We start from the raw sequence: 11,987 nt of genomic DNA, 5'->3' as shown, positions 1-11,987 counted from the left end.
GTAGTTGCTTTGCATCATGCATTCCATATCGAATCTTCAATTGACAGTATTCTTCTCATCTGCACTCGATTAACGATTGTTATCTATGTGTATCCAGCAGGCTGCTGAGGAACTTACTCGCAAGATCCAGCAGAAGAAAGAGGAGCTCTATGATGTGATATGCAAGGCAGAGCAGAGTTTTTGGACTTCTAGCTTCAGTAACAAGAGGCTACTCCAGCATCTTTCCGTGCAGGTGGAGCCAAGGCAGGGCGCTAAGTGGTATGAGAACATATGCAGTTTTCTATTCCTTGTTCCTTTCCTGAGACAGGAGTTGATATGATCTCATTTGACCTATCTGCAGGCAGGTTCTGCGCTTTTCGAAATGGGCTATCAATGCAGTGGAGATAGCGGGGCTCGTCGCATTAAGCAGTGTGATTACTTACATTGTGGTTAAGTTAATACATTTCCGTAGAGACAGCAAGGAAATGCGGGCCGTGATGAGGGAAGAAATGCGCAGAGCAAGAGAAGCGGAGACAAGATGTGGCCTGATCTTGAAGGCAAGAAGAAGCGACTGCTGAAGACAACACCCCGTTTGATGGAGACGCAGCAGGCCCTAATTCGTAGATGGATTCCAGTTTGTTAAGTTATTACTAGTTACAATGTTCTTATGATGTGCGAGCTACAAGTCGAGTACAAGTCTACACCGGTGGACTGCTATATTTGCGGTGATGTTGTGTGACATGCTATAATATGACATGCTAATCTAGTTGATGAAGTTGAGTACGGGTTATTTTAGATGTGTACCCCGACTTGCTGTTGGTAGTGTCCCGCGGTTTCTTCTGGCTTCGTCCGTCGTGGGTAAGAGAAATCAGCGCAAAGCACGCCCTCTTCATGTCCCTTATTATTAACTATATCAAAGCTGACCTCTTTTGCTAAAATTTTAGAGTTTTGGGAACTGTTGATGGTAGCTTTTCATACAATCAGAAGTTGACACGGTAGAGATTTTCACTGTAGATGAGTTCCTCATATATGATAGATCCCTATGGATTGCCCTGTTTATTTGTGTGCCGATTCATTCCCTACCGGCACGTTTCGGTTGCCTTCCCCTGACTTGGTAATTTTTAGCCTATTTTATGAACCCGTGGGTTATGGGCTACCGGTTATTGACCTTCCTCTTCTACTATTCCTGTTGACATCCTTCCGGTCAGTTGATTCGGTCAAAGCGGCAGTCAAAGCGGTGTCCATCTCTAGGATTATCGATTCCAGATTTTTTTTTGCCCTAATCTATCTGCTTCTCTCTCACGTTCTCTCGATAGGGCCGGCGCCCTCTTCTCTCTCTCGCTGTCATCTCTCTCCCGAGGTGGCTGACGGCATGGAAGATGAACTCAGAACTCTTCTATCCTTCTCAGGGCATATGGTGGCGCGGTGGAGGACGGGATATAAGTGGAGAGCACATATGCGTGGTCACCGGCGTCGAGCGGTGGCAGTGTCTCGCCGCCGTGGTTGCCGCCTCCTCCGCGTACGCGTGCCTCTTCAATCAGGTCGTACGTGGTCGATGTTCGGAGTTCTCTGCGCGGCACCACCGGCGAGGTTCCACTCGTGGACGGCGCCTTCCCTGTCCCTGTGACGGTGCTGGCAATGGCAGGGGCATTCCCGTCCTGTGACTGCTGCAGCGCCAGATAACCGTGGCTGCGCGCCGTGCCATTTCCTCTGGAATGTTGATGCCGGCAGAATGGCCTGCAAGGTCTGCGACTGCATCTCGAGCTCGGCCACCGGCACAGGCGGCAAAGTCCTCCTCTGGCCATGGCGGAACGACGGTACTAGAAGCCTAAGGGAAGCGATGGGGCTTCGTGGAGGAGCTTGTGCAGCCGGTCGAGGGAGCCCGAGAGCGACCGTGAAAACCCGGAGCAGAGGCACTTCTTCAGGCAGTCCATGTGGTTCTTACACTGACGATGGTGATGGTGTGCAGCGTGCAGCTTCTCATCTTTGCGTGTCTTGCTATCTGCTTTCTTCTACCATTAGATTCCAATGCATCGGTGTGCAATGCCTTTTTTACCTAGAGGAAGTGAACAGCATATATAGGAAAATGGAAAAAAGTGTAACGAAGCGCACGCGTATCTGCATCGTCGGTTCTAGCTGGAGAGATCGGTGCGCTTGTCCGACACATGCAGGTGATTAGCAGCCTCCCTTCACTTCCACTCTACTGTACTACACTAATTAGCTAGGAGCCATAGGGCACTGTAGTGTAGGGGTTGACTTATCTGTATTTGTCTCTTCCTGGCAGATGCATCTCCCGGCCATATCCGCTGCTAGCCTCACTCCTTCGTTTCATTCATCGGTAGCTGCGGCTGCTTCGCCGCCCACGCCGCGGCCGCTCCGTGTACACCTACGTACTGCTGGCGGGCCGGCGCCTGCTGCAGCTGTAGGTCGGCGAGCAGGGCCTGGAGCGCAGCGTCGTCGAGCGGTCTGCCCTTCTTCCCGCCGGCGCCCTGCTCCTTTCAGGCCGGCAGCAGCAGGTCGACCTTCTTGCCGGTGGCCTTGCGGAGCCGGCGCCGGAGCCGCTCGGAGTCGCCCGTGGCGAGCAGGAGCACCTTGTCGCTGCTGTCGGCTGCTGCTGGTTCGCCGCCCACGCCCACGCCCTCGCTCCTCCACGCTCTGGGCACCTGCGCAGCGCCGCATCTGCTTCCTCTTCTGCGTCCAATCTGCCTGCAAGGAGCGGAGATTCAGCAGCTCAGTTACTGTGGCAGAAATAGCTGTTATGGGTCACAGGTCTCACTACCATGAGAAGATTACTCAATCCTCTAGCGTGATTACTGTCAGCACAAGATCAAGATGTATTGTTCCATAGTTTTTTCTTGCTCACAATCTTACATCCACTCTGCCGCGCTTCGTTAATATTTGAGGCAGAGTAGCTCATCTCATGAAATAGTTTATTTTTATTACAGATGCACACAACACTTTCAGAAAAGATATAGATGAAATCATGCAGATACCAAGAAGAGATAGGAACAAATAGATGTGCACAAATTTTAAAGTACTAACGAAATTAGAGCCAGAATAGGTGGTGAAAGATGTATGAATTCCATTTTTCTGGTGTCACTTTCACAGACATGGCGCTAGATGTTCCGTGTACAACATACATGGAAGTACCTGGAACATTGCGCTAGATGTTCCGTGTACAGCCATTTTTGGTCGTTGCTCTCTACAGAAAGTTCTATTAATAATGGGAACCTAGACCAAAAGCAGAAGATCTGAAAGAAATATAGCCCTGTTTAATCGCCCTGTTTAATCTGTAGAGGTTCCTCAAAAAAAAAAAGGAGATCTGTACGCAGAACGCAGGTCGTCTACGTACCCGATGGAACCATGCATGCCGCCGATGTGCCGGTCTGCGATGTACGAGCTGCACGTCGCCGTTCCCACGGCCGGAGCCGTTCTGCACATTCAACACGCGGCACGACGCGGCCATGCATGGTATCCGCCAGGCTGAAAAGCTCCGGTGCCAAGGTGTGTTCGACCATTCCTGGTGGTCGGAACAGGCCTCCTCGCCGATCAGCCCGACGGCAACACCCTTCCGATCCTCGTGAACTTGTTCGACGTCCAACTTCGCCGGCCGCGGCGACCCCTGCTGCGCGGACTACATCAAGGACGCCCCGTCGTAGTTCGACGTGCGCGCGGTGGCCGGCGAACAAGCACTAGCAGGACCCGATCACGCTCAATACAATGGCATCACGGCCATGACCGGTGCGCGACCGTCATAACGGGTGGCGCACCTCCGCCGCCCCGCGTCCTATTCGAGATCGAGGTCCTCACGGTGTACCGCACATGTACGCCCTAATCGACGCGGGCTGAACTGAAGGCGCGACAAGGCGATGCTACACGGCCAGCATGGAGAGGGTCGTACGGCACGGCGGGAACGCGGCCAAGGAATCCATGGCCGGCGGCATGGTGGGTGCTGCACATGTGCACTCGGATGGCCGGGGTGCGAGCTCGGATGGGTACATCCAATCCAGCTCAAGGACATCATCATCGGCTGCATCGAGATGAAGTCGTTGATTAGGCGAGGTCCCACGATCGACCACTGGGGCGAGACACCGAAGAGTGATCGTTGAATGTAGCACTTTCAGTCGGTAATGACTAATGAGAGTACTCATCTGACCTGGAATTGTTCTGTCAGTAACGAGACTGTTGCAGTCTCTGAACTTAATTTGAATGCCAAGCTACCAGGGTTCCTCCCGATGAACCCACCCACGGCATCAAGGTGCACAAGCTTGTCTAGATAACGTCTGCCGGGCCGGGAGGAAGGAAGGAAGGGGCCTTTTTGTGCTGTAATTCGAGATGCAAATGCAACACATTTTCTTGCAAGATAAAGATCGAAACGGACAAGCAAGCTTGCTTGACATCTTCTCCCCGCCCTCTGACATTCCAACAGGACTACTTAGCTTACTTGGAGTGATAAACTCGATGCACCAGCTTGAGACGGAACAATCATACAAGTGAACGTCAGCAACACGAGTCAACAGAAAGCAGTACTAAGAGAAGCACAAGGGACACATGCAACAGCCAATGGAAGGAGGAGCGATCGATCATCTTGTCTAGCATGTGGCCACAGACCGGCAGGCCCCTGGATCAAAGACACACCTGAACATCCTTATCGTACCACCATCGTGTCGCTGCGCAGCAACAGGCTTTTCCTAGGTTTAATTTCAAACATGTCCAAGTAGTCACAGATTGTTTTTCACCTCTCATACGCATGGATATGCGCCTCGTGCCATTTCCCAAACCTCCTACAACAGCATGAGCAATGTATGTCAGTCGAACAAGAGGAAATCATGCGCAATACTAATAAGCTACACGCTAAACCAAAGCCTAAGCTGTCAAGAGACATGCACCGAAGTCATATGCTCTTTTCGGCCGGCGAGGAAACTAGTTATATACTATATATTCAGGATGGACTCTGTATGTCGACCGGATGGCAGCGGGGGTGCTGGGCGTGAGCTTGATGCTGATGGCAACACTGATTGGTGAGCTAAACTTGGATCCATGCAGTTTAATACAGCACCTCCCCATGGAACTGTCGATGCATAGCTTCCCATGGTAACAGGGGCATACTGTCCCAATGGTGGACTAGCAGGAGGAAGTTGCTGCTTGTCTGTGTGAACTGCATGTGCCCATGGCATCCTGAGATGCTGGAGATGAGGAGCGGATGCATGCAGTTGTGCTCCTGCAGAACCCTCGCTGACATTTGGCACAGGCGCTGGAACAAGAGGTGATGATGTCGTTCCATAGAGATGTCCAGCTAGGATTGACTGGGGTTGGGCATTCCATATTGATGATGGTTCAGCTGCTGAAGAAGGCTCAAATGCATGCTCGGTTACAAGGCTCCCTGCATTGCACAAGGAAAAAAGCAAACATTACTCGCATGATCTATGGATCAAGGAGCATCTCACTAAGCAACAGATCATGGACCTAAATTGCCCTTCAGCTTTTGAAGATCAATGTAATGCAACCACCTAGCGTGGCATTCCTCTGAAAGAAGCCAGAAACAGCAGGAGAATGAACGGATCACAATATAATCTACTATTAACCATACAAAACAACCGAATATACACACAAGACACCGGTAGATAAATCATGTAACATGCTGCACCTTATAGGTCGATCAAACAAAAGGGTGGACTGTTCAAAAATACACATTCAACAAAAATATCTCAGCAAGCCAAGCTATATGTTGAAAGAATAGTTATGACCAGAATATTACTTGGAGAACAACCAAGATATGCCAGCAGCTGTCAGTTGGATACCTTGAGCTGCAGCTGATGGTGTAATCTGTCCTCGAAAACTCTCAGCTAGTGATTCCTCTACAACACCTTTCCTGTATATATCAGTGAGATCCCTCAGGGCCTGAACATAAGTGGACTCTTCTTTTTGAAGTAATGAGGCATACTTCTTTTTTATCTTCTCTATTTCTTGGTTGCACTCAATTAGAAGTAGTGCTTTCTGTTGAAAAATAGATGTGCAGACAAGGAAGACAAGAAAAATCTGATGACTGGCACAGACAACTTACAGCAAAACAAATAACAGACAGAAAAAAGCAAACCTTATGTTCATGGTCTTTACTAAGCAAACTGTTGGAATGCATTAACGTGTGCAACTCATTTTTCAGCTGGTCGTCACTAAGTATTGGATTATTAAACACTAACGTTCTGGCTGGAGGGTGGTGTGTGGGCTGTTCAATACCAGATACCGTATTTGGCAGAAAACCAATTTGCCTCCTTTCTTCAGGGCGTATTCTTTCAAGTGGAACAGGCTGAACTTTGGTTGATGACTGCACTTCAGTCTGCACATCATGGGCTGTCGTGGAGCCTAACATAACTGCTCCTTCTGCTTCTGCAGGTCGACCCTGCATTGAGGCCGATGGCTGTACTTCAGGTTGCAGAACATGAGCTGTCAGCGAGCAAAGTGTATGTGTTGATTCTGCTCTCGCATGTGGATCCAGTGAAGGTTCTACAGTACGATGGGCCGTAAGATTTTGTAGCATAGACATGACAAACAGATGGGTTTTCCCAAAAGGAGCACTCTGCATTGAGGTTGATGGTTGTGTTTCAGGCTGTAAATTCCGAGCAGCTATGGTGCGCAAGATACATGATTGTTCTTCTGCAGGTTGATCATGCATTTCGACTAGCGAAGGCTGCAAATCGCAGGCTAGCTTTGTGCACAAAATATCTGCCGGTTCAGCTTCTGCTGGTGAATGTTGCAAAGTTGCTAAACTTTGTTGGGAAAGCAGACTTGTATTTGGTTCCGCAGGCACTGGTGCTGACGGTAGTATTTTAGACTGGAGATCATGAGCTGTCACCATGCCCACAGATTCTGCTTCTCCATGTGGATGCAGTGAAGGTTCTACACTTTGATGGATAGTTGGACTATGTAGCACAGGCATGCCAGAAAGATAAGTTCGTTCAAACAGAACATCCTGTGTAGAGGTTGATGATTGCGTTTCAGGCTGCAAAGTCTGAGCTGCTATGAAACCCAAGGTAGCTGCTCGCTCTGCCTCTGCAGGCTCATCCACCGCATCAGGTTCATCTTCTGCCTCTTCAGGTTCATCCTGCATTGAGGTTGATGGTTGCACATTAGGGTGCAAATCGCTGGCTGCCTCTGTGCCTAGAACATTTTGTTGGGCAGGTGGATTGGTACTTTGTGTTGCAGGCATAGTTGGTTCGCAAGTCTGGGTTTCAACTTCGGTAGAAACTTGTAGGGTAACTGGGCTATCTGCAGGATAAGTTAACAGCAATGGATCCGCACCTACATTGCCATCACTTTTTCCCTGGCCTTGCATTCTGGCATCAACTAAATGCAGAGAAGTTTCTGCGGCTCCTTGTGGCAGTCCAGTTGCTCTATCTGGTTGAAACCCTGTTTGGCTCCTGTCGTCGGATATCTTTTGAAGTGGAGCATCCGGAAAGAAGATTGATGGTTGCATTTCAGGCTGCATAACCTGAATCTCTTGTGTGCCCACACCTGTATGTTCTGCTTCGACAGGTGGACACCGTGAAGGTGCTACATTTTGTTGAGCAGACAGATCTGTGCTTTGATGGGGAGACATACATGGTAAAACAGACTGAGCTCCAACCATGGATATGGAGCTTTGTGAAGAAGCCAACATTGGTGAGTCCAAGTGGCCATCTGTGTCCATAGTGTCATCATTGTTCGAATTAACTCCTCTAACAAGAGAAGTTGCACCTCCCAGCAGCATACTTGGCTTCACAATATGTTCAGTATTTCTACAGGTTGAGGCTTCCTGGAATAAAATTAAAGGTATTTGTGATCAGTTCTCTAACATCACTAAAGCATATATGGTGACAGTGAACACATAAAAAAATTTAAGTATAATAATACAAGGAAACACAAAATGTGAAGCATGACACACTGATCTTATATGAGAGAGGATAAAATGACCACTATGTATGCTGTGCCCGTACATGTATGGGAGCTACCAAGTTCTGAAATCACCAAAATAAATATTAGCTGTGCCAACTGGTAAGTGTTTTCCACCAAACAAGAGAGCTAATTGTTCACAAGAAAATATTCATATGAAGATAACATACATCACTCTCATTGCCTAGAGTACAGCAGGCAATACAGGCTGCAAAATGATGACAAACTGCATACACCTCAGTACACAATTTGGACAAGTTAAATGCATGGTGGTGTACAATCATTTCACATATAGGGGGTTCGGAGATAACTAAAATCAACCTATCTTGCTGCAGTTCGCCCATACTAATTGTGTCTGAGACAAGTTGGTCTATTAATGTGTTCCTCGGTAAGGAAACACACCAGACAGTTATAGCAGGTCGCATGCTTGAAGGTTTGCGGACTGGTGGTGCCTAGGTGGAGATAGATATGTAAGTGGTGAGCCTAACTGAAGATAAAATACAAAGAAAGAAACTAACGGTAAGTTACTGAAATCCCACGATCCTGTCTTGGCACCATAAGTTGATAGCATGCATAAACCCAAAGGTGCAAAATATAGCAATGTTAACACTTCGAAAAGGCAGGATTAAAGCACAAGCAGGTTGCTATCAAGCACATAGTCCTTGTGTACAGTGTCTAGACAATGAGGCTTATACACGCATATTGGCATATGACAAGCATAATACATTTTGAAAATGAGCAACATAATACCTGACCGATGGAATCATCGTTTGAAGAAACAGTACTTGATGAATAGCCAGCACTTTCTACACCAATGCCATCAGAATTACAGCTGATGATGTTTTCTGAAAAATCAACAACTTCTGATGCTAGTCTACCGCGAGAGCCCACAGAAGTCTCAACTGGCTTATTTTCTATTGGCTGGATAGATATGGGCTCTGAAAGAACTTCATTTCGTACTATTTCTATCAACAATGTGGCATTTGATGGCTGCTTACAATGTGACAGAGAACTTTCAACAATACGATACCCACCATCCCGTTCCTTAAAATGGATGAATTCTTCCATAACAAACTTTGAATCTGGTAGAGCAATGCGCTGATCAAAGCCTTGATCTAATTGGCCTGATTTTGCTACCTGGTAGAGATTTTCCTTCAGCTGTCGCTCTGAAGACCATGTATCAGATTGCAGTCCCTCAAGTTTTTCATGTTGGAACTTCATGTGCTCCAAAAATCCATACATGAGCATAGTGAACCAATAAGCAGTCTGCTTTATTTCTTTTCTCCTGGTCATTTCATCAATGTGACTTCTACAGACATGTTCCAGAACTAAACTGCATACTTCTTTCAGTCTGATGACATTATTCTGCCTGTGTGTCACTAAACCTGATATCTCAAGCTGTTGTTTGCAAAGGATATTCTTTTCTCTTAAGGAGAAAACATTTCTAACTAAATCTATACTTTTCTCCACAATCATGCTAAGAATCTCATGATTTTGCGTGTGACATTCTCTGCAAGTTTCTTGAACAGGTTCCTGCCTCTCTGAGATTATCTGCTCAGCAACAGCTGAGGTCTCCTGACATGCACCATGTGAGAACTCACCATGAAGATCCATTTCCTCGTTTTGGAAAATGTGGTCATTTTCCAAGTTAGTAGAGGTCTCTTGCCATGAAAGTCTGATGTCTTCTACTGACACTGGTCGACCCTTGATGCTTATTTCACCTGCTCTATATGTGATTTTTTCCTTTAGGGTCCTCAATTTTCTATACATCAATGCCACAAGTTCTTCATTGCATTCACAGTTCAAGCCTTTTTCAGCAAGGACAAGCGACTCTCTGCGGTCTACCTTACATTTAAGCAGAGAAGCAGCATACCAACACTGGAGAAAATAAATAAAGAACATTAACATATTTGATAGATATAACTTTTTTTGTGTGGGTGTCTCTCTTACCAAGGCTATGTTGAACGCGTGCAAGATGCATACTGGCTCGGTAACAACTTGATGATTATTCAGAACATATTCAAATAACTGATCGGCCATAAATTTTACATTATCCTGCATTTGTATTTGTATAGAATGCATGTTAGATCGGGCAACCACGAAGAAGTAGTGTGAGAGCAAAGCAACAAAAAATGTATAATACGAATTACGCGTATCAGATTAAATTACAGAAAGTACGAAAAAGAGCATGTGTGAACTGCAGACAGTCAGACACATTTAACAGCAATTTTCTACTTTAGATTGCCTTTTCCCTAATAGGGTACATTTAAAAGATCTTGAAAACGTACCATAATTGGGGTGCCAATAATTAAAACTCTCCTACAATGAAGTACTGAACGTGGGAAACAGAAAAGGCTTAACTATTGACTCTTGAGTTGTGTTTGTTAAGACTAGAGGGATAGTGCTACTTACTCTATCTGTCCATGAATAAGTGCACATTCAAGATTTTGACATGGCTTACTTCCGTTATGTCAAACAGAGCCTCGCTAGCTGTAGTTGTGCACTTCATGTAGGTAAGGATTACATTTATGGTTATTTGTTTTAACTATTTGATGCATTATATCAATAGCATGTCATAATAAAAACAAAGAGAAAGTGGAAGAACTAAGAAAATGCATACCGGCAGCCGTAGCACCTTCATTAGTTTTGACAGTTCTTGCTTAAGTTGGAGGTGAAGATTCTTGGGTGTGCTCATCAGTTTTTTCATCCCTTTAGAGCAAAAGTATGTCAGAACAGCATAATATGCATATCTGCAGCAGAATGTATTCTTGTGACAAACGTGATACCTTCTTTTTGTTGGGTGTCATCATGTTGTTGAAGAGGGGGGCTCAATGTAGGTCCTGCCTGGTGCAGATTCAAAGGTACATGAGATGAGGGCAGAATCATAATATTACTGTAAAAACTAGCAAATAGCTATCTACGTAGATCTATATAAGTACGGAGATGTTTTTTATCAAATGTAAAGTACAAAGTATCCCACTTAAGTGCCAAACTTTTCCAGTATAACAAACCCTCTGCCAGTGACATGGAGGCAAAGAAAGAAAGTATTGCGACATTAGATAGATCATGAGACAGATGCCGGTGAAGTCTACCAAGAACTCACAAATACGCTCCAAGAGTTACTATTTTGCAGAGTTAAAAAAAAGGTGGCATCACAAAATGAAACGCAAAAGGGTGGAATACAAACCTCTGAAAATGGTTTAGAACCTTGTTTAACCACTGTCTCTGAAGTTTCATGTAAATAAGAAACAAGGCGTTCGGAAACTTTAGATACAGCGTCGCTTGATTGTCTCTTGTTTTTTCCAATTAGCCTGCTACCTTCACATGGTTTGTAGATGTTGCTGTCTGCCACATGCCCGCTCGAAGTGTTTTCCTTGTCATCAGAAGCAACACCTACATCTAGAAAGTTCAGAGATAAGTTAGGCAGTGCAGGCTAAATGACTGTACAAGGCCGTGGTTACGATTCAAAGAGGATGTGTTACCTGCGGCATTCGCCCCTTGGGCCATCTTAAATTTCTTAAAGTAGCTTCTGGCGCTGATCCTTTTCCGCTTCTTTGAGGAACTGCTAGCATTCCCGCTCTGCTGTCTGTCTGAATCTCCAGACAGAGAATTGGAAGCATTCTGCTGCCTGTCGGAAGAACCAGTCTGCTGGGCAGGAGCGGGCGTATTCCGACCTGGGCCCGGCCCTCCGCGCACAGCCTCGTTTGTGCCGCTTCTTGGCGCCGGGATGGCAAGACCTCCGGAAGCCGGCGTGCCAGCGCCAGCATTCTCCGTTGCCGCGTCTCCTGGCCGCCGTATGTCGCCCATTCCGCCTAGCATCAGCCACGGCAGAAAAAGATCCCCGTCAGTCAGTCACAAAATCAGAGGAACCAAACCTTCACAGGCGCCCGCCGTCCGGAGACAAAAAAAAAAAAAGAACCCCAAAGTAGAGAAATCCGAACAGAGGAGGTGGCCTTGGGCGGCGGAGGAGGCGCGCGAGAGGCGGAGGTGGGCGGTCGCCGGTCGGAGCGGTAAAGCCGTACCTCTGCCGGGAGCTGGCGGGGAGTGCGGCCCGATGGCGACGGCGGGGTAGGGATTTC

General features: G+C 46.9%; 1 protein-coding gene across 1 annotated transcript; it reads right to left on the bottom strand.

Moving 5' to 3' along the window:
• Positions 1-4,449: 4,449 nt before the first annotated feature.
• On the bottom strand, positions 4,450-11,715 carry LOC124648081. The gene is made up of 9 exons (XM_047187903.1): positions 11,391-11,715; positions 11,096-11,307; positions 10,695-10,752; positions 10,529-10,617; positions 9,859-9,963; positions 8,659-9,786; positions 6,077-7,771; positions 5,781-5,976; positions 4,450-5,362 (listed from the first exon to the last, which is right to left on the bottom strand). Exons 1-9 carry the CDS (start codon positions 11,713-11,715, stop codon positions 4,914-4,916), a joined length of 4,257 nt encoding a protein of 1,418 aa, XP_047043859.1. The 3' UTR covers positions 4,450-4,913.
• Positions 11,716-11,987: the final 272 nt, after the last annotated feature.

The sequence above is a fragment of the Lolium rigidum genome, chromosome 4 (assembly GCF_022539505.1).
Source record: "Lolium rigidum isolate FL_2022 chromosome 4, APGP_CSIRO_Lrig_0.1, whole genome shotgun sequence".
In the NCBI taxonomy this organism is placed as follows: domain Eukaryota; kingdom Viridiplantae; phylum Streptophyta; class Magnoliopsida; order Poales; family Poaceae; genus Lolium; species Lolium rigidum.
This window is presented reverse-complemented; position numbering and strand designations above follow the sequence as displayed.